This window comes from Rhincodon typus, chromosome 7 (genome assembly GCF_021869965.1).
Source record: "Rhincodon typus isolate 14 chromosome 7, sRhiTyp1.1, whole genome shotgun sequence".
Lineage (NCBI taxonomy): Eukaryota > Metazoa > Chordata > Chondrichthyes > Orectolobiformes > Rhincodontidae > Rhincodon > Rhincodon typus.
This window is the reverse complement of record NC_063338.1, coordinates 49,466,382-49,490,305: the sequence shown is the minus strand read 5'-3', so window position 1 is coordinate 49,490,305 and position 23,924 is coordinate 49,466,382. Positions and strand designations below refer to the sequence as shown.

The following is a 23,924-nucleotide window of genomic DNA, read 5'->3' as shown; positions in this document are numbered from 1 at the left end:
AAAGGCAGAATTTCAGTCTCTAACCAATGTCTTCTCAGGCTTATTCCTCACCTACAATAAAGTAATATCTCCTTTTGCCAAGAAAGCAATCTAATTGCAGTCACAGGCCTTATAAGAGTCACTAACAATACTGCATTATCTGATGAACTGAAAAGAGACTGTTTTCTCCAGGGTGAAATTATTGTCAGGTTTTCCCTGCTTCCTTACATCACATGGCTCCTATTATTGGACCATTTGAAAATTGACTGAATTCAATCAATGAAAGCAGTTAAATTCTAATGTTATTTAAAACTGGGGATGTAACTTGTGATTGTCTGGTTGGGAATCCAATAACGAACTGTAGAATATCAGCTAATAATTTGTTGAGAAGATCATGGCTCACTTGCTTCCTAATTCAATTTTCTTTCCATCTGTTCATTTCTCTGTTGAGTTTAGTCTGCCCTATTTTCTTCTCCATTAGTCCTTTGATCCTTTATTCTTAAATTTTGTTGCTGGATGCCCCTTTGACCTCACTATGCAGTTATAAGCTCATATTAGCTCACAGGACTAAAGGATGTAGCAAGATATTTAACGCACTGTGCTCACTGCGGGATGCCCCACTCTAGCAAATTCCAGGCTAAATTTTACTTTTGTGCTGTAAAGCAATGCCAAAAACGCATAAATCATTATTTCAATGGCAAAAGTCACTGCTAAACGATTATACATTATTTTTAAAGGACTGCATTTCCTGCATTTTCACAAAGAATATACAATTAGATGTTTAGATGCTTGACTGACAGATGAAGAACAGACACACACTAATACAACTCCCCTCCTAGGTTTTGCAGCCACCAAAGCACTTAGCAATCAACAAGCTAACTTGGATAAAATCCAAGCTGAGACTATTGGCAGCACCATTCTTTTTAAATAAATCATTTGAAGAAACTGAAACCATAAAAGGCTATAATTGAAGTTTCCCTCCAACAGGAACAGCGTACAGCTACTAATTTTCAATGCTTCTGCAAGAGTGTTTTAAGCATTTTACTTTTTATAGGACAATCACTTTGTGGAAGCATCTCTGTTATTTTAGCAGCAAACATGGACTTTAGAAATGTTTTAACAATCTTAACATAAAACATAATCAGTTATGTTTAAAAAGAGTAAAGTTGAACAAACCGTTAACCAGGATCCATCAAATATGTTTCACACCAGAATGTGCTGAGCATGTTACTAAGTATTGTAGTTGAAACAATTGGTGCAAACAGATTGTGCAAATAGAGACAGTTTCAAATTTACTTCACAAGTATTTTTCATTTAGTTTTCTTTCTGTTTCTGTTACTTTTCAACATCTTGGGGGAATGGAGACAATGCAGCCAAGGGCACAAGTTAGAGATTGCAAACAGCAGAGCAAATGGCGCCAGGACTGTTCGCTTTTGATCTGAATTGTAAAAGGAGTTCATGCAATGCAACGAGTTGATAGGGTTTCTTTTCAAATTAAATTAAATTAAAAAGTGGTCACGACTGTGATGGAATCTGTTGCACATTATTCTATTGCCTTGGACAGACTCCTTCGGCTGTCTGTACTGTGCAATCCTATTAACTTGTGGCACTGCATGAACTTCTTTTACAATTCAGATCAAAAGCGAACAGTCCTGGCACCATTTGCTCTGCCCTTTGCAACCTCTAAACTGTGCCCTTGGCTGCACTCCCTCCATTCCCCCATGATTTTGAAAAGCAAGAGAAACAGAAAGAAAGCTAGACAAAAATGGGACAAGAAGTGAGTGAGGCATATGGAAAGAGAGAAAGACTAAAGCTGAAAGAGTGAAAGTGAGTTATACTTAGAGAGATAGATATGAATTGAGGCATTATGTGCTCATGACAAAGAAAATGAAAGCAACGGAAAGAGAAACTAACAGCTAAAGAGAGAAGGATTGAAAAATTGTGTGACAGAGAGGATGTGACAAGTGTACTAGCTGTGACCCTGTCCCACATGTCAGCCCTGAGCCAACACCACACCCCTCCCCCCAGTATTCCTGCCATGCTGCTCGACCCGTACCTGGCCATCTATTTCTAGCCCACCTGCCTTTGCCCAACCATACTCCACTCCAGGCCTTGAAAGAACGTTTCTTTCTCACACATAAACACCCACGATCTTGTCGCATTTGGAAGTAGTGGCAGGAAACATTCAAATCCCTCCTGACTCTTCCTTCTTTTATTTCCTTATTTTGTTCTCCTTCTTCCTTAGCTTTTCTACTTTTCTCTGCTGCTGTTCTCCTACACAATCATGAGCTGAAACCAGTTGTAAGAGTGAAAGATAAACCAAGATGAGTTTTTGCTCTTTGGTGGAAAACCAGGGGAAACTGGAAGCCACCCAGCTCGAGGGATTTTAGCCTGGCAGGAAGAATGGGGTTCCCAAAAATACTACAGAAATTAATTAGAAGGTTGCTTTAAATATTTTCCAGTGGGGCTCTCATCCTAAGGTCTTTTGAGTTGGAAGCCTGCTTTACCAGGACAAAGCCAAAGAGAATAGATTGGCTTACTTGGAAGTGAGAAAGATATTGAAGTATGGGTGTCCAATGTGGAAGCTCTCTTGGTGACTAGGGGTCCAAATGCTGCTGTGCATTACTTCAGCCATCTTCTGATTCCAGCTGTCACAGACACGCATAGTGCAGTGTCCCCTGGGAAATTCCACTGGAGTGAAGTAGATTGGAAAGAGAACTTATGTCTTCTCCTTCCAGCACTAACTGTACTTACAGGTTCATTCTTTTAGTGATTATTAGTGAACGGCTGAATGATGAGGTGGGTGAGTGGGTAAGATGGGTGAGCGAGTGAGGTGGAGGGTAGTCACACTGTAATGGGGTCAGAGTGCAGTTGAGTGGTAGTTGATTAGATCAGGGGTCTGATGGGGTGGAGGGGGTTAGTTGGTCTGGGGTGTTGTCGGGTCTGGTTGGGAGAGTGGTCAGGTATTCAGGCAGGGGACGTCCAATTGGGTTGTGCGGATAGTCATCTCAGGTCAGGACAGGAGCTTCATTGTGAGGTTGATCAAGATGGTTAGGAAATTACCCAGGTGTTGGACTAGGTTTTAATCTGTCCAAATTTTCCTGGATCTGGCTTGGATCTGTCAGAAGTCTTCAACACTAACTTAAGAGTCAGTGACATTCATGGAGGCTCAGGACAGAAGAGGAATGGTCCAACAGAAGTTTAAACTTCCCAGGATATTCCCGTGAAGGGATGTAAGTACTGACTTCTTCAGAGTCCTAACATGTATCTTCCAGCATATGTTAGTTCTCCAATGATCCAGAGACCAGAAGATTAAAACCACTGTCATCACTGGTTAATGAAGAGTGATTAAGACAGCCACATCTTGCTCCATCTCCATTAAATTGGAAGCGGGCATGTTTGTGGTTGGAGGTTGGGGTGGGGGGGAGGTGCTTCTCCAGACTTTGCCATTTTAACCTCTGTTCCAACTCTAAACCACTCAGTTTTGGGTGATAAGATTAAATCCAATATTGTCTTTGAGTTAGTTAGTTTGCATCGTTTAACAAGAAATTTTAAAACAATGAATGTAGATGATTCTACAAATCTTGCTTGAAACAAGCATGCAGCATCTAACTGTAAAACTGCAAAAATTGCTCTGTCACAACAGTAATTTGGAACAAGGATCCTTTTTTTTTAAATAAGGGTTGAAGCAAATCATTTGATATAAATAGTTATATAACCCTACAGTTTTCTGGATAAATTAGTGTTAATTAATTCATAAACATTTTAACAAGCAATGCATTTTGCTAAAATTACACACTGAGTAAAGTATCAAGGATGATTTAATCAACTTACCGACAACTGTGAGGTTAACTTGAACTTGTTTGCTTCCTATCTTATTTTCTACAAATAAATTGTAACAGCCGCAGTCGTCATGCTTAGTTGAAGAGATGATTAGTTTACTGCTGTTGTCTGTATTCTCTATTTTTATGTGGTCACTTTCCTTAATCTAATAAGAAGATAAAATGAAGCATGGGTTTAGACAACTTTTTATTTTGATGTGTACAAAATGTTTGCAAAATAAACTGATGTGACTGGTTTAATCTGTATTTTGGTTAGAATTGCAGAAAAAAATCACAAGTTTCCCACACCTTGAGGACAATTGTTTGAACATGCCAGTAATTGGTTGCTTCACCTATTGCTAAATAAAAACCGAAAGAACTGTGGATGCTGTAAATCAGGAACAAAAACAAAGTTGCTGGAAAAGCTCAGCAGGTCTGGCAACATCTGTGAAGGAAGAAAGAGTTAATGTTTCAGGTCTGGTGACCCGTCCTCTGCTAGTTCTGACGAAGGCTCACCGGACCAGAAATGTTAACTCTTTTTACCTTCACAGATGCTGCCAGACCTGCTGAGCTTTTCAGGCAACTTTGTTTTTGCTTCACCTATTGCTATTGCATGTCAGACTACACAATCATGATTGTTTGAAATGTGTTGTAGGAAGGCAAAGCTCATGTACAATAAGGTATTCTCAGAAAATGGCTATTCATACATAAAATGACTACATCACTATATTAATTATCTAACTTATAGGCTGGGGGTTAAGCTATCTCCTTTTTTACTTCTGGTGTCTGGGTTTCCGATTCTATTCAAACTGATAATTCAAAAATTTATTTTCTCTGCTAGTTATAAGGTAACAGCCTGAAACAAGTTTATGTTTTCCTAACCATAATAAGTATTACATATTTAATTAAAAATCTAATCTTTACTAGTCCAACTATATAAGGAAAAATAGTTCAATAAAGATTACCAACCATATTACAAAGCAAAATGTAAATTGATATTTGTTTTAAATGGTACAATGACTTGGCACAAATACATTATGCTTTGTTCACTAAGTTATTATGAAAGACTATTATTTGTCCTGCAAATTTGTACCTGAAAGAACAATTTGTTGTTTAGATACTTTACCTAATACAATATCTAGAACTCTGGAGAATAAGGACAATTTCAGAGATAGTAAGAACTGCCGATGCTGGAATCAGAGATAACACAGTGTGGAGCTGGAAGAACACAGCAGGCCAGGCAGCATCAGAGGAGTAGTAAAGTTGATGTTTCGGGTCGGGACCCTTCTTCAGAAATTTCATACTCCATTTCCCAAAGACAAATCATCTTCATGAACCTCTTATTCCTGCCTGCTACATCCTCGCCTCAAAGCCATGCATGAGGAAGGTTTAAGGCTGGAGATCAAGACTCTGGTCAAGATGGGTGGTCACCTCAGCTGTATTTTCCCTCTCTCCTGTTGCCTACCAGCTCTCCATTTCAGTTCCAACCCCATATTACTTTATAAATTGCTTCTGTATTCCCCAACTCTTACAAGCTCTCCTCTTTGAAACCAGTTTCTGCTTCCTCATCCTTGCCCCATTTAACTCATTAGACCAGTGTTTGCTGAAAACAGAGTGGTTCCTTTGCACATTGTCGTGCTTTGGGATGTTCCAGAACACAACAATATAAGTTATTGCTGCAACTAGATACATTCTGGAGTAGATTACTATATGGATATTTGCTGAACATTTGCAGATCATCAAAATTCAGAAACTTCCAAAAACAGTGTCTATAGAACAGTTTTGCAAACAATACAACTCATGCCTTTTTAACAATGTGGAAGAAAGCTGTGTGGCATAACAGTTAAAAAAACAAAGTACACAAGAGAAATATTAATATATACATGTAGACTAAGTAAGGAAATGGGATTAAAGGAGGTAACTCTTATATGGAACAATCACTGGCACAAGGTTAATAGTCTTCTTTAGGGGGTAAAACTACTCCAACTTTACATATTTTATATGTAAAGTTATGGAGGGAAGCTGCGACATAATGGTAATATCACTTGACTAGACATCCATAAACCCATGTTAATATCTTACGAAGAGTAAGAGGTTGAGTAGGTTAAGTCTGTACTCAATGGAATTTGAAGAATGAGATGTGACCTTATTGAAACGTATAAGATTTTTAGGGGTTTCATCGGTTAGATAGGGAGCAGTTGTTTCTCTTTGTGGTGGAGTCCTGGACCTGAGGACAGAATCTCAACATAAGGAGTCACCCAGTTAGGACAGAGGAGAAATTTCTTCTCTCAGACATTCTTTACGACAAAGAGCTATTGAGGCTGGGCCATTAAATATATTCAAGACTGATCATGGCAGATAGTCAATCAGTAAATGAATTAAGAATAATGAGGAAAGGCAGTGAAGTGAAATTGAGGATAATTCGATCAGTCATGATCTCATTGAATGGCAGAGCACACTCAATAAGCTGAATGATTGATTTCTGTTCCTATGTCTTGTGGTCTAATGACGTTATTAGAACAGATATCCATTTGGGCTAATATTTTCCTTCTAGAGTGAACTCAGCAGTTCAACTGCTTCTGACAGAAAATGTAACCATAAAACAAATGGATAAAACATTACCTGCTTTCTAAACTTTAGCCATGTGTAGCTGAGTGGTTGTGTTCCGGCGAGCTTACAAAGTAGTTCCACAGATTCTCCTGCACGGACTTTCATACTTCCTGGACATTGAAGTATCTGTGGTGGAATAGCTGTTGAAATGAACATCACATTTAAAGGTAAGGAACAAGTTGGTTGCTCTCTATCTCCAGGACAATTTTCATAAATTTGGACAGATATTCTTTGCATTAATAAAACTGAATAAGGTTATGAAGGATTGAATATATTTTGGTTCTTAATTCATGGCTTCAAACAATGACAATTATGCTGTTGTTCAGTCTTCCAGTTGGACAATTTACTCACCGAAAAAAAATGCATTCTCAGAAAAATTATTCACAATTATTATGGAAAAATTTCATAGAAGTTTTATTTAAAATGCTGAACGACAGAATGATGAAATGCTTGGTGATTTTGTCTGACAGTTTTGTTCAGATTAGAGTGATTAATCTATTTATGAAATAGTAAGGTCTCACACCACTTAAATGGAGAAGCCAATATCACTATCTTTACGGGCTTAGTAACATGAAGATATGTAAATTGCCTTTAAATATTTTACTGACACCATAACTGGTATGATTCTTGTTCAAGTTAATGAAACAAAATTCACCATTTGCTTTCCTTGTCAAAATATAATGAAACTCTGACATTCAGTGACATTACAGTTGATAACATAAACAATCCTATTTAGGCACTGCTTTATGTACTCCCAAGACTGTATTATATATCAACTTTATTATGGAAGACCACATATCTTGTATGAAAAAGTATGACTGAGCAAACATGTGTTTGTAACAAAATAAATTATAATTATATTTTGCAGCTCACTCTTAATAAATTATTTACTTAAGTTGTGAGGTTATATTCATTCACAGTCTCTTACGCTCTACTGAGCAAAGTTTGAAGAAGCCATCATTAGAGATACACATTTTTGATTTTTGATAGGCCAGCATTTATTGCCTAAATTGCCCTAATTGTCCTGGAACTGAGTAGCTTGTTGGGCCATTTCAGAGAGTGATCAAGAAGCAACAATATTGTTGTGGGCCTGAAATCATAGGTAGGACAGACTGGGTAAGGATGGCAGATTTACTTGCCTACAGGCCTGAACGGTTCACTAATTTCTGTACCTAGTATGGCCTACATGTAACTTCAGTCCCACATAAATGTAGTTACATGCCCTCTGAAGTGGCTGATTAAGTCACCCAGCTGTATCAAATTGCTTTCAAAAGGAAGGATCACCAACTCATGCCAACAAGGGCTGGTAATAAATACCAGGCTAGCCAGTGATGCCCATATTCCAAAAGTTTAAAAAGTGAAAATTATTTGCCAAGAAAAAAAGCAATCGTCAAAGAGCTATGTTATGCATTTTTAAAAATCCTTCTCTTACAAACAGCTACAACTGAAAGATGTTGATTCATTTGAACTTCACTAGCTCTGACAAAACTAATATTTCCAAACTTTGAACTTGTCTTTTCTCTTTCAGATACTACGATGCTATGCACTTCCATATTCACATCAAATTTCCCGTTGGTGCAGGTTTCCATTTTTTTTATTTCAATAAGCTATTTCTTCCACTCGACTGTTCATTAAATTCATTAACTATAAACAACTCAATTATTGCATGACTGATCCACATACCTGTGCTAAAGTATATTAATTTAGTCTCAATAGGCTCACGTTTGAACTTGCTGGCTTCATTCCCTTAAGTTCAAAAGCTCATGGTAGATTGAATAAACAAATACCCCAGAGACTCCCAGCTGACTGTCTCAGGATATTTTTGTTGATCTGATAACTAAAACTAGGAAATAGTTGGTGAAATTTAAGTTTCTTGTTTGATCAATTGTAAATTATTCACCAGCTGGGATATGTTAAGGTCAATTTTCCACAACAAGTACAAACATGTGAAAAGTAAGAAACAAATGCTTTATTGGGGGTCATGTTATTGGAGCTCTTTTACTTATAAGGCTGCAGACTGTAGAAATGGGAGGGAAATGTTATCAAAATTTTGTAATAACACGAGTTGCTATATGATAGTTTGGTAAAGAAGAAAAGGAAGCAAAGTTAAACTTACCCTCTTATTAAGAAACGTCTTACCTGGTTTGGGAGGAGTTTTTGGAGTTGGTTTCTTTTTTATGGTGGCCTCAACTAAAAGAAAGGATAAAGAATAAACTGAGGATGTCAAGACAAACATCTTAACATAGATTGACTGACTGTTTAAAATGATCGTGCAGCATTTGGAAGTTAATTCAACTGAAAATATTTGAGCAAACAAATATCATTCTTCACTGTGATGAAAATACAATTACGAAACTGAAGTGTTGTTTTAGTTCTATTATTTATTACATTTATAAGAAACAGAAAGTTATTAGGACAGACTTGCCATCCAAAAGATCAGTGTCAAAGGTCATGTTGAAGTAAATTTGTAGCATAGTTCAGACTTCCTGATGACCACTTTTTCTTCATGTGATGTGAACTGATTCCATCCAATTTATTTGTTACTTAAAAGCATCAAACACAGGACACAAGGAGGATATGTTGACCTTTACGAAGTTCGGTCACCGACTGACTTAATACTGTGATGCAAACAATGCTGCTGCTGACTTCTCCCTTCAAGTGAATAGGTACATTACAACACGTATTCTGTTGTCATCCTATTAGTGTTAACTTTTGTTAACCAGAGTTTTTAACAGAAATGGAACAATGGTGGGCATAAGGATCTAAGTTAAAGATCAGCCATGACTAGATTGAAAGATGGAACAGGCTCACAGGGGGCTAAATGGCCTAATTCTGTCCCCATATTCCTAATTCCCTTTTAATTAGCATTATTTTACTCATTAATTTATCTCAAAATATTACAGAAAGCATAATGGATTTTAAAATCGAACACTTTTAGACCGATTATCCCTTACTGTTCCTGCTAAAAGAACTAACGTTATCTCATGACATGTCCTGCAAAAAAAGTAAATTAGTAAACAAAAAGTAGTCTATTTTTTGGTGTCTTTTGATCCTTCAAAATCCTAGGAAATAGTGATAAATATTAGATATCAAAGCAAAGTTAGAATTAAATTAGAGTTTCTGCACGGAATATTCAGCCTAAAATGTTTATATTTTTAGTCATGGCAGAATCAATATTTTTTGAAGATTCAGCATTATTTCATTACTTTTGTAATCTATGGCCCTGTCCTGGGTCAACAGCATGAAGGAAAAGGAATTCCCCAATACTTGAACTTGACCTTCAAAAATGGCTGCCTGCACACCCCATTTTTGGTCATGGTGAGGGAGGCAGTGGGTTAAGTTGAAAGTTGGGTCAGGTGACTCATGAAGAGCTGAGAAGGCTGCCAGTTACTGAGGTTCGCTGGTTGGAAAGCCTGCCTTGGGGCTCCAGCACGTGTCCAAAAATTCACATAAAACAATAAAGTACAAACAGTCCCTCCAGCCCTCACGCCTTCCATTTCCTCACCCCACCACCAAAGTCCCCATGCCCTACCCATGTCATCCCATGCTACTTAATGCCTTCTACCTGTTCCCATAGCACCATATACTTCCTTTGCCATCCTATGCTCCTTTATACAAAGACCATGGCCCCTCATATCCCCATACCAATGTACTGCTGACTTCCTCCTTCACCTACCAAGCCAACATACCTAGTATCCAAGAGTATCCACGCACACAGCCTTAATTTACGATGTTCAGGATCCCACATGGTTCATTTTCTTAACCACTTTATTTGCCATGCTAACTTCAACAACTTCTGTAAATATATCCCCAACTCCCTCTGCTCCTGCACCCCTTTTAGATTTGAACCCTTTAGTTTATACTGGCTCTCCTCATTCTTTCTCCCAAACCCTACTATCTTGCACTTCTCTGCATTATTCTTTCTGAGATCATTCTGCCACAATTCTATATCTGTCACTATCATCCTGACTATTTACTAATTCCCAAATTTTGCTTTATCTGCAAATATTGAAATTGCTTTCTGTACACCAAGTCCAAGTCTTTGATGTATATCATGGAAAGCAGTAGGGCTAGCATTGATTCCTGGGGAATACCATTGCATACCTTCCTTCAGTACAATAAACAATCTTCCACCACTAATATTTATTTCCTGTTCTACTGAACCAACTTCATATCCATGTTGATACTACACTATGGTCTTTGGTCTTCAATTTTCCTTCCCAAACCTAATATGTAGCACCCTACCAAACACCTTTTGGAACTTCATTTACATGACACCAGTCCTCCTCATTCAATTTCTGTTATCTTATTGAAAATCTTGATCATGTTAGTTAAACTCAATTTGTCTTTAAAAAATCTAGGCTGACTTTCCTTGATTTGCCTATAATTGTGCAAATTCCTTATATTTTTCTGGGATTACTGTTTCTAAAGGTTTTCCCACTACGGCAGTTAAACTGACTGGCCTGTAGTTGCTGGTTAATTATTACACATGTTTTGAATAAGGTTCCATTCCTCTACAAACAAGGAGGATTTGAACATTATGGTCAGTACCTTTACAATTTTCATCTTTACTTCCCTCAGTAAGGTAGGATGCAATCCTGCAGATCTGGTGACTTACTTGTATTATCACACTGACATCAGTCATTTGCCCCTTTTTTGTGTTTTATCTTACTTTAGGAAGCTCTGATTTTCAAAGACTACCAATACTTCACTTCCATAAACCCTTCCCTCAGTCTATTGCTGCAGCATTACTTATCTACATCTCTGTCACCTCCAAATTCAAATGCTTGAACTTTCTTACTGATTTCCCAAGTTTCACTGACCATGGATTATTCAAATTCTGCAGATTAATCATCCAAACTGCTGCTCAAAGCCTATCCTGCAGTGGGTGCTACCACCATTTTGCTCTTGTCTTTCACAAATCTAAGAGGTTAACCATTTCTAAACACATACTTCAAGATCCATGACCTCAATTATTAAATGAAGAGACCTTGACCCTCTTAAAAGGGATGAAGGAACTTATAGAATTAAAAGAGTAGCGTGAACTCCGGGATTCAGTCCAGAGAAGCTGGACAAATAAACACAAATAAACAGATAAGTTCTGCAGTGTGGTAGAAAGCTGAGGCAAAAGGCCATGCAGATGGTTAAAAAAAAAATCTTTAGGGATATGGTAACTCAGGGAAAGTCACCTTGTTGCAAAGACCACTTTTACTTTTTGAACTGTGGACTTAAAAATGGGAAAAGGTACTGCTCTAAACCAATTGACTGTGAAAGAATATGTTGCTGTTTCTAACAAAACAAGTACCTTGTTGAGGAGACAGTGGGAACAAAAGCCCGGATGAGAACAGTCAATGTTTAAGGCAACGTAGCCAAACTGTGTCTAGCAAACTCCTTCTCCCCAGGGTAGATTGGGGCAGAGGAAGTTCCCAGACTCAGCCTCAAAATTTAAAAAAGGACCCTGTATTCCTGCTGGATGTATAGGAGGTCTGTCAATCTAAAACCTTATTTTCAAATTTAGTGGTAGACTGAAAAGTTTCCAAATAGCCCCACAAAATGTGAGCAAGCTTACAATCCCCAATTTTAGAAAGGATATCCATACCCCTGGAGGACGAGCAGGACGTCTGGTGAGCTGAATTCTTCTTTTCAATTTTCGAACAGCAATACGAGGCAAGTCCTTGAACGGATGCATAGTTGCTAAGGAGGCTGCCTCACCCAGATTTAAGAGGCTTGCATCCCTTGCGAGGTGAGCAGGAGGTCTGGATACCCTTTGCTTATTTTGAGAATTTACCAAAGAGATTCGTGATGTTTCTAAGTGCCCCCTGAGCCGATCAGAAAACTGCCTCACCCAGATGAAGAGCAGCAGGCACATCAATCAAACCTAGCCCAGCCCCTGTGAGTGAGAGTCCCAGACTTACAGGAATGAAGAGGGATGCAGAAAGGTCACAAGCCAGACAGGAAAATTTAAACAGTGAGAAATCCATAACCCTGCTGGATGGGCTGGTGGCCTGGTTGGACAACACCATCTCTCAGACCTTATAGGGAGAATAAGACAGGTCTCAGAACGCCATGCAGATAGCGTGGGAGATGCCTCACCAGCTCATGGAGCTACAAGCCCCAAAGCTGCAGCAGCTGAATAGCCAGCTGAAGAGGGTCCCAAATAAAGTTTGGGAACCAAACCCTGCCCAAAGTAGCAGGTCAGCGAAGGTCTGTAATACTGACGCGCTACCACTGACGCTAACACAGGGGAGTTCTAGCACAATTAAGACCCAAGTTATACACACAGCCCAGTGAACATGAGAGTTTACCAGAGGATGGAACTATTTGAGGGTAGCCAGGAGGGATCAGGTGGGAAAAAGAGGGACTGGAACATTTTCCAATTGAAACACCAACTGTCTGGCTGGCAGACCCTGAGATTGTAAATGTCTGGTTGCACACCTGATCCAATAGCAGTGGGAGAACATGGACACCCTCCGAAGAAAACTTTCAACAATTTTCTGGGAGTCAACTGGAGAGTAACTCACAAGCAGTCCATGACATGGATGGACAGGAGAACCCATGCCAATAAATCAAAAGGCATACCAGCTCATCCCTGATAAGCTTGTGTGGATCAGGCAGGAAATCCAACCCATGTGGGGACCCCAATATATTTGAGCTGTTGCTATGCTGGAGGTTCCCCAATGCACTAGTTCTGGAGCCAGGCAAAACAATATAGCTCCACTTTACTGACTTGGAAGTAAATGTTATGACCAGGATCAACTCCATTCTCAAGCCACAGATTGAGGAGTGTAAAGACAGGTTCGGCCACTCAACCAGTAGATTAGGATTATTTACATTAGAAAGACGGAGGTTGAGGGGGGACCTGATTGAGGTCTACAAAATCATGAGAGGTACAGACAGGGTGGATAGCAAGAAGCTTTTTCCCAGAGTGGGGCACTCAATTACTAGGGGTCATGATTTCAAGGTGAGAGGGGAAAAGTTTAAGGGAGATATGCGTGGAAAGTTCTTTACGCAGAGGGTGGTGGGTGCCTGGAATGCGTTGCCAGTGGAGGTGATGGCGTCATTTAAGATGTATCTAGACAGATGCATGAATGGGCAGGGAGCAGAGGGATACAGATCCTTGGAAAGTAGGCGACAGGTTTAGATAGAGGATCTGGATCGGCGTAGGCTTGGAGGGCCGAAGGGCCTGTTCCTGATTGGTCAGGACACCTAAGCCTACCTTGTTAGCTGAACCCTATGTCTCAGTCACATGGTTCAATCTGCCGGTTTATTTAAATTATACTCTTTAAATATATACCTTTGGATTTCGTTCAACGTTCTGCTTGCAACAGCAGAAGACAGCACAACATAGTAACAAGCTCCAGGTTTAGCTAAACTCCTGTCTCCAATGTCAATATCTCACGAAAATCTGAAAGAAACCTGCATTTTGCCTGCAAAAAGAACCAACCCCAGTTTACACCTCCATCACCTCCACAAATAATTTGATTGCATCTGAGCCCCTTCAAAAGGAAGCCTTCTGTGCCCAGCCAACTGAAGGAACCCTAGCTGGATATTGAATTATTGGATTCTCTAATTCATGTGAATCCGTTCTGATAGCTTTGATTTTAAGTACATTGTGGATTTTCTCTGTAGGATCAGAATGCCCTCCCAGTGGATTCTATTGATATGAAAAAAACCCCAAATCCCATGGATACAGTGCAGCAAATGAAAATAATCCCTCAGCACAAATACATAAGGGGTAAATTCATATAATAGCTCAGCATGAGGTGTTCAACATTGTCTGATGACTACCGTGGTGCAACAATGCAGGAAAATCTTCCATTGCCTGATGCAATCAGGAGACTGATCTCCTAATACAATAGTATTTGAACCTAGCCACTGTTACTTTGATGAATTCCCACTGGGGAGGGATGTGGATATTTCAAACCTTTGCCCATTTGAGGGCTAGGTGATGTTGCCATATCATGCCCAAACCAAGAGGGGAAATGTAAAATTGATCAGGTTGTCAGGACGATACTTTCACGGAAAAGGGCAGCATTGTTTCACTGATGAAACGTGGCTGGACTGTGTCCGAAATACACAAAGGAGGATTTACTCTCAGACATCTTGATCAACAGGAAAATGTTTGATGTGGTTGTGTTATGTTTGATATGAAACATTATAAAAGGAGATGAAATTGAAGGAACTTTTCTGCAGCCAGAAGAAGGGCCAGGACTGGGCAATTTGACTCAGGTCAACAATCAATGCCGGATGGACCAAGGGAATTGGGGACTGTAAGTGGTCTATTAAGTCATTGTGATCTTGGCTGAGTAGATTAGGATTATTTACGTTAGAAAGACGGAGGTTGAGGGGGGGACCTGATTGAGGTCTACAAAATCATGACAGGTATAGACAGGGTGGATAGCAAGAAGCTTTTTCCCAGAGTGGGGGACTCAATTACTAGGGATCACGATTTCAAGGTGAGAGGGGAAAAGTTTAAGGGAGATATGCGTGGAAAGTTCTTTACGCAGAGGGTGGTGGGTGCCTGGAATGCATCGCCAGCGGAGGTGGTAGAGGCAGGCACGATAGCGCCATTTAAGATGTATCTAGACAGATACATGAATGGGCAGGGAGCAGAGGGATACAGATCCTTGGAAAGTAGGTGGCAGGTTTCGATATCGGATCTGGATCGGCGAAAGCTTGGAGGGCCGAAGGGCCTGTTCCTGTGCTGTAATTTTCTTTGTTTTGTTCTTTGTTCTTGGTCTGGAGGGTTCTGCAGTCACCAAGGAGGGTCAAGAATGCTTGGCCTGGGTTGTGGATAACCTTCAGTTATCATCAGAAGGACAAATCATGTGGAGGATCATAAGTTATTGGCCAAACATGAGGGGTTTTGGAGCTGAGAGGGTTAAGGTCACCTTAGCATAATAATCAAATCCAGCTTAGGGCAGAAAAGTGAGGTTCTGCCTTTGGTTTATCTATCAAGGCTGTTTTCCTTTTACATGTGGTGAGTGGGAGCTGAGGTTAAATAGTGGAGGGATTTAAATCAGACAAACTAAGCAAGGTGTTGTGTTATTTAATTAAGTTAAGAGGCTTTGTATCAGGATGTGAGAAGATTTATTTTATTGAACATGTTTGTGGTTGAGCTAAGACCTGTGTCTGGGTCTGTATGATTTTGTTCCATATAAAATCCTAAATCCAAGAGTCATTGTGAGGGTTTGGGGAAATACAATACAGACTACATTTAAATAGAGGAAAGAAGACAGTAAAAGAATTATAAAAACCAGTCCCTTTTATGGACTGGAGAGGGGGACACTAAGAATAATTCAGTTCGCTTCTAACTCCTATCCACGAAACTAATCAGAACCAACAACTAGATCAGTTGCCTATTATACATTTCAATCAATAATTTGGAATCCCTTTTGTGCAAGGCACAGGCAAACCATTTAGATTTACAGCTACCCACAGAAATATCCCATTGGTTATTTAATTGGCAGAGCACATGGATTAATTAACAATATATTAACAATACATCAGTAAACCATCAGTAAGAGTGAATCATGTACACTCTTATGGTGATGACAAAGTGTCATTTCCACATCGTAGCAATCTTCCACAGTGTAGGGTGGCACAACTGTCAATCCATCACTATGGCACTATGGAGTTTCTCAAAATGTTTAAGGTAGTAACCTCAGAGGTAGTAATCTCAGGATTGCTACCAGTGCCACGTGCTAGTCAGAATAGAAATGAAAGAGTAGGCAGGATAAATGAGTGGCTTGAGAGATGGTGGAGGAGGGAGGGGTTCAGATTTTTGGGACATTGGGAGCGGTTCTGGGGGAGGTGGGACTGTTACAAATCGGATGGTCTACACCTGGGCAGGACTGGAACCAATGTCCTAGGGGGTGCTTTTGCTAACGCTGTTGGGAAGGGTTTAAACTAATGTGACAGGGGGATGGGAACCAAATGAGGGGGTTAGTGGACGGTAAGGAGGTAGTAACTAAAGCCTGTAAGGAACTAGATAATGAAGTCAGTGTGACTAAGGGGAAGAGTAGGCAGAGAGCAGATGATGAACGCAAAGGGACAGGTGGTCTGAGGTGCATTTGTTTTAATGCGAGAAGTGTATTAGGTAAGGCAGATGAACTTAGGGCTTGGATTAGTACCTGGGAGTATGATGTTATTGCTATTACTGAGACTTGGTTGAGGGAGGGGCAAGATTGGCAACTAAATATCCCAGTTTATAGATGCTTCAGGCGGGATAGAGAGGGAGGTAAAAGGGGTGGAGGAGTTGCATTACTGGTCAAAGAGGACATCACAGCTGTGCTGAAGGAGGGCACTATGGAGGACTTGAGCAGTGAGGTAATATGGGCAGGGCTCAGAAATAGGAAGGGTGCAGTAACAATGTTGGGGCTGTAATACAGGCCTCCCAACAGTGAGCGTGAGATAGAGGTACAAATATGTAGACAGATTATGGAAAGATGTAGGAGCAACAGGGTGGTAGTGACGGGAGATTTTAATTTTCCCAATATTGACTGGGATTCACTTAGTGTTATGGGTTTAGACGGAGCAGAATTTGTAAGGAGCATCCAGGAGGGTTTTATAGAGCTGTATGTAAATAGTCCAGTTCGGGAAGGGGCCGTACTGGACCTGGTGTTGGGGAATGAGCCCGGCCAGGTGGTTGAAGTTTCAGTAGGGGATTACTTTGGGAATAGTGATCACAATTCCGTAAGTTTTACAATACTCATGGACAAAGACGAGAGTGGTCCTAAAGGAAGAGTGCTAAATTGGGGGAAGGCCAACTATAGCAAAATTCGCAGGAGCTGGGGAATGTGGATTGGGAGCAGCTGTTTGAGGGTAAATCCACATTTGATATGTGGGAGGTTTTAAAGAGAGGTTGATTAGAGTGCAGGACAGACATGTCCCTGTGAAAATGAGGGATAGAAAGGGCAAGATTAGGGAACCATGGATGACAGGTGAAATTGTGAGACTAGCAAAGAGGAAAAAGGAAGCATACATAAGGTCTAGGTGACTGAAAACAGACGAAGCTTTGGAAGAATATCGGGAAATATTCTGAAACGAGGAATTAAGAGGGCTAAAAGGGGTCATGAAATATCTTTAGCAAACAGGGCTAAGGAAAATCCCAAAGCCTTTTATTTGTACATAAGGAGCAAGAGGGTAACTCGAGATAGGTTGGCCCACTCAAGGACAAAGGAGGGAAGTTATGCGAGGAGTCAGAGAAAATGAGTGAGAATCTTAATGAGTACTTTGCATCGGTATTCACGAGGAGAGGGACATGACGGATGTTGAGGTTAGGGATAAGTGTTTGATTACTCTAGGTCAAGTCAGCATAACGAGGGGAGAAGTGTTGGGTATTCTAAAAGGCATTAAGGTGGACAAGTCCCCAGGTCCGGATGGGATCTATCCCAGGTTACTTAGGGAAGCGAGAGAGGAAATAGCTGGGGCCTTAACAGATATCTTTGCAGCATCCTTGAGCACGGGTAAGGTCCCGGAGGACTGGAGAATTGCTAATGTTGTCCCCTTGTTTAAGAAGGGTAGGAAGGATAATCCAGGTAATTATAGACCAGTGAGCCTGACGTCAGTGGAGGGGAAGCTGCTGGAGAAGATACTGAGGGATAGGATCTATTTACATTTGGAAGAAAATGGGCTTATTAGTGATAGGCAGCATGGTTTTGTGCAGGGAAGGTCATGTCTTACCAACTTGATAGAATTCTTTGAGGAAGTGACAAAGATGAGGGAAGGGCTGTAGATGTCATATACATGGACGTAAGTAAGGTGTTTGATAAGGTTCCCCATGGTAGGCTGATGGAGAAAGTGAAGTCGCATGGGGTCCAGGGTGTACTAGCTAGATGGATAGAGAACTGGCTGGGCAACAAGAGACAGAGAATTGTAGTGGAAGGGAGTTTCTCAAAATGGAGAACTGTGACCAGTCGTGTTCCAAACGGATCTGTGTTGGGACCACTGTTGTTTGTGACATACATAAATGATCTGGAGGAAGGTATAGATGGTCTGATTAGCAAGTTTGCAGATGACACTAAGATTGGTGGGGCAGCACATAGTGAAGGGGACTGTCGGAGAATGCAGCAGAATATAGATAGATTGGAGAGTTGGGCGGAGAAATGGCAGATGGAGTTCAATCCAGGCAAATGCGAGGTGATGCATTTGGGAGATCCAATTCAAGAGCGAACTATACGGTAAATGGAAAAGCCCTGGGGAAAATTGATGCACAGAGAGATCTGGGTGTTCAGGTCCATTGTACCCTGAAGGTGGCAACGTAGGTCGATAGAGTGGTCAAGAAGGCATATGGCATGCTTTCATTCATCGGACAGGGTACTGAGTACAAGAGTTGGCAGGTCATGTTACAGTTGTATAGGACTTTGGTTCGACCACATGTGGAATACTGCGTACAGTTCTGGTCGCCACATTACCAAAAGGATGTGGATGCTTTGGAGAGGGTGCCGAGGAGGTTCACCAGGATGTTGCCTGGTATGGAGGGCGCTAGCTATGAAGAGAGGTTGAGTAGATTAGGATTATTTACATTAGAAAGACGGAGGTTGAGGGGGGACCTGATTGAGGTCTGCAAAATCATTAGAGGTATAGACAGGGTGGATAGCAAGAAGCTTTTTCCCCAGAGTGGGGGACTCTATTACTAGGGGTCATGATTTCAAGGTGAGAGGGGAAAAGTTTAAGGGAGATATGCGTGGAAAGTTCTTTACGCGGAGGGTGGTGGGTGCCTGGAACGCTTTGCCAGCAGAGGTGGTAGAGGCGGGCACGATAGCATCATTTAAGATGTATCTAGACAGATACATGAATGGGCAGGGAGCAGGGGGATACAGATCCTTGGAAAATAGGCGACAGGTTTAGACAGAGGAGGGCTGAAGGGCCTGTTCCTGTGCTATAATTTTCTTTGTTCTTTGTTAATCCAAGTGGCACAATTTAGAAACAGGCCTAAAATATTAAAATTGGGCATCCTTCAACTACAGCAAAATTGTCCACTGTCATGACCTATAACTAAGGCCCTAAACTGAAGACTGAAAGCTCAATCAAGAATGGAGAAGGATGCAAAATTTTCTGGATTACCTTAGCATTGTGAGGCCACCGTAAGTGTAGTAATTTAAGGATAGGGCCTACCAGCATATCCTCATGTTGCCCACATTCAGAAACCAAAAGAGAGGGCCAGATGAAGTCCCATGAGGTCGAGAGGGAGATTTCCGACCAAAATTTGTCCATTTGATTGGGTCTACAGCAGGCCTTTGGTCTCCTGGTAAACTGGAATAGCTCAATCTCTAGTACTTTTCGTCAGAAGTTCAAGTATAGAATGAGGTTACACCACCTGATGTGTCTTAGCTGCTTCTTTGAGCAGTCACGCTTACCTCCACAACCCCTTTTCTAACGTAAACCTGCAAATGCTCAAGTACCCGTTGAACTACTCTTAAATAGAATCAGTTTCCACCACTATTTGACATGTAGAATTCTAGGTCCTGACAACATGATAAATGAGAAAGGTTCTGCTCATCTTGATGTTTTTGCCCATGATTATAAATCTATTATTTATACTTTAGACCCAGTAGCCAGAGGTAATAGTTTTCTTCATCTATTCATTAGGTTAGCTCCTAATCTTCTCTGTTCCAAGGAATGCTGTCTTAATATTTTTCACCTTTCCCCATTTTAATGTGGAAGTCAGATACAGAGTGTGTTTCTTTCCTATGTTTAGCACTTGGAAATGCCAGAGACTTCAGTCACTAAAAGAGATTAACCATTATTTTTTATGAGGAGAAAGATTGAAACATATTGCAAAATCTATCCAGTTTGTTCACATCAGCAAAATAAACACATTCATTTTACTTACTTTTAATAATTTTATATAAATAAAACTAATTTGCCTAACCAGAGTAGTTATTTTTTCAAAACATTCATTTTGGTGCTACCCAATACTTCATTAATTCAGATATTGAATAGAATTGGGAGTGCACTGTACACTTGACATAACTCCACAGAGGCCAGTAACCCGTCACCATGTTACCCTTTATTTACATGCGGAGAGTCCTTGACACAGATCCAGCTCTCAGAGTGAAAAGGATGTCTGACACTCCTGTTCTTGTCTGTCAGCCAGGGCTCCCTCATGGGACCAGTTTAATAGCCCTAACCTGGGAATTCGTATTCTATGGGGTCCACCTGGCTGACCTTGTTACAATCACAACATCCCTCCCCCTCGGAGTCCGAGGACATGGGCTGGTTCTATTTTTAGCATTTTAGCACTGGGTCAGGCTCCCCAACTTTGCCTCTGATATGGGCGGGGTGAAATGCAGAGTAGCTCGCCTCCTGTGCCCGGAACATCTCCGAAGAAATTCATTCCTTTCTTCAGGAGGCAAAGACGTCGAGGTAGAGACATCCACCGTGTCCATCTCAGATTCTTAGGTCTCTTCAATAATGGATGGAGAGAGAGAACCCACGGGTTCTGGAACAGTCTGAAAGGCTGGCGAGGAGCCGGGCACATTTTGCTCTGCACCATTTGCAAGTTTGCAGCTTTCATTTGGTCCACGTGCTTGTTCAGGACCATTGCACCTACCCAAACTTTATACTGGACCTGATCTTGTGTCGACCATGCCTCTTACTGATGCAGGGCTATTCCCATCATTCCTATACTAAACTTCATCTCCTGAAGTAAACTGTCTCTCCCATGTAGTGGAGTCTTATATCCGGCATTGATGTTCTTCATACCGGTTCACTCTACCCCCCAGGGCTAGTCATATTTGGTTTTTTGTAATTATCTCTCTGCCAAGCCTTCCTTCTCTATCTGAGAATAATTACGCCTGCATTAGCCAAAGTCTTGGATGCAGACACTATTGGATGTTTCTCTCCATTAATTTTTTGTAATTACCTCTCTGCCATAATTATTCAGTTCATATGTCATCTCTTCACTATTCAGCTGTTGACCCCTTACTCACACTGTTTGATACTTTTGATCACCTGCAAAGACTTGTTATTCAGCCAGTCAACATTCTGCTCACACTATTTGCACTTAATCTCTTGAGAATCTTAATTACCTGGAATTATCTTGCCATTATCTCTCTGCCTATACTCTGTGCCCGTGTGCTTCCCTCCACTTCACCTGACGAAAGAGGAGCGCTCCAAAAGCATGTGATTTCAAATAAACCTGTTGATCTATAACCTGGTATCATGTGACTTCTGACTTTATTATCTTTAAGTAGATTAGCAGAGTTTGTGATCTGTTTTTATTACAAATTTACTTCTGTAAAGGTATTGGTGGAACTTCCTGACTCCAGATATGACTGCCAAACGTTCCTTCTCTATCTGGGCATATTTACGCTCTGCAGTAGCCAAAGTCTTGGGTGCATATGCTATTGGGCGTTCCTCTCCATTGGGTCACCTATGAGCTAATACTACCCCAATGCCATACATGGAGGCATTACATGTCAAGATCAGATCTCATTTGGGATCATAATGTGCCAACACCTGAGAGAATAATAGTTGTTTCTCTATTTCCCTGAAAGCTATGGCTTGGCTACGTGACCCGCTGACCCTTTTTTAAAGAGTTGATGCAAAGGTGCCAGGATAGAGGCCAGGTTATGTATAAACTTTACATAATAATTCACCAGCCCAAGGCAAGATCTGATACAGATGTAGGAGTCCTCACTTTATCTTCCAACGTGTGTAACCTGATCTTGACAACTCTGTAGCTCAAGTAGGTCATTTCCGGTGTCTGGAACAACATTTTTCCTTTCTAAGGTAAATTTCCTTTCTAAGAAACATCTAAAGTCTGTGTCCAAGTTCTCTAAGTGCTCCTTATTGGTCTTCCCTGTTATTAGCGCATCATCAAGATAAATGGCGACCTGGGTAGACCTTGTAAAATGTTCTCCATTGTTCATTACAAAATTGCATAGGCAGTCTCATATATTGATACAAACCCTTATTGGGTTTAACTGTAACATAATTCTGGGAATACTCATTTAACCACAATTGCAAGTATGCATGGTCTATCTCTAGATTCGTTAAGGAACCCCTCTGCCAACTTTATGTATGAGTCCTCAATGTGAGGGACTGGGTATTTATTCAGCACAAAAAGTGGTTTATTGTTTGTTTAAAATCCCCTCAAAGGCAAATCGATCTGTTGAGATTCACAATCAGTATGACTGGTGCTGCCCATTCCATAAACTGTACTGGTTTGATTATTCCTTCACTTTCCAACCTCCTGATTTCTGTCTCCACACTTGCCCATAAGGCAAATGGCACTGGGCAGGCCTTGCAGAATCATGGAATTGTTTCCTGGTCAACATGCAAGGTGGACTTAGCTCCATTGTCCCTAGTCCTTCCTGAAAAAATTCCAGGTATTTAATTAGGGCCTCACTCAGGCAACCATTTTCTAATCGAAAAATGGGTTTGAGCATTTTACTGCAATCAGTGGTAACTGAACCAGCTGCTTCTCATAAAAGACCAGAACCAAAGTTGTGCCCTTAATCTGTAAAGGTTCCCCAGTATGGGTTCTCAGTCTGGACAAGGTCTTGTGCAAACTTAAGGGTTGGAGTCCAGAGTAAATTTTCTTAAACACTGGTTCATTGATATCCTTGCACCAGTATTGACCTCCATTAGAGCTGGGTGACCATTTAACCAAACATTTATTTTGATTGGTTCTGATTAGGATGTTGCTAAGCAATTTAACTGTTCCAAACCAGATGAAGGTGGACTTTTCAGAGGGTGTACTATCCTGAATAATGGCCTATGAGTTGTCTTACTCAATTTAGGTCTATTGGGACTCTTTTGCTGCCGGGTCCACAAACTGGCAGCAACTTCAATGGCTTACCAGCCTGGATCCTAAATAAAATGTTAACTCTTTGCCTGACGCTTGCCTTTGTTTTGGGGTTTTGCTGTGGGCTGACCTAGAGTCCCTCTGTTCAGGATATGTCCTGAGTGAAGCTATGCAATTGTCTTTACTCAACTGGTGTCCCCCAAGCTCAGTCGGACTGGCGAGGGTGTCCTCTTCTATCGTAATACCCTGTAACCCATGTGCTCTGCTTGTCAAATATTTCAATGATAAAGCCAGCTACTAGGCGCTTTTGTATGGTTCCATCATTAATCCCACTCTCTTTCCCTTTGAAATAACTCCACAGAGGGTGGTATCCATCACCAACTCACCTTTTATTTGTATATGGTGAGTCTTTGACACTGATCCAACTCCCTCATAGCCAGCTCTCAGAATGAACAGGATAACAGCCTCTGACATTCCTGTTTATATCTGTCAGCCAGGTTTCCCTGATTGGACCAGATTAAGACAACCCCAATCAGGGAACTCATATTCTATGAGGTTCATCTGGCTGACCTCATTATAATCACTATAACACTGTTGAAGTGGAATCAATCAATTATTAAGTTAACCATGCATGGGTACAGGAGTACAGTGCTAGGCATGCATTCACATAAATTCAGAATTTTTTTTACAGGGCTGTATTGGCTACTAAGTTGAAAGCTAATGAGTCTTAATGAAAGTAATTTCATTCTAAGCCTTAC

The 23,924-nt window shown here is 40.7% G+C and overlaps 1 protein-coding gene across 1 annotated transcript in view; it reads right to left on the bottom strand.

Moving 5' to 3' along the window:
- The window catches only part of mylka (myosin, light chain kinase a), a 376,415-nt gene that overhangs the window by 73,427 nt on the left and 279,064 nt on the right, over positions 1-23,924 (bottom strand). The window contains exons 21-23 of the mRNA XM_048599211.1: positions 8,550-8,600; positions 6,423-6,550; positions 3,814-3,967 (exon numbers count right to left, since the gene is read on the bottom strand). Of these exons, the coding sequence (XP_048455168.1) occupies positions 3,814-3,967; positions 6,423-6,550; positions 8,550-8,600 (333 nt within the window). The remainder of the gene's footprint in view (positions 1-3,813; positions 3,968-6,422; positions 6,551-8,549; positions 8,601-23,924) is intronic.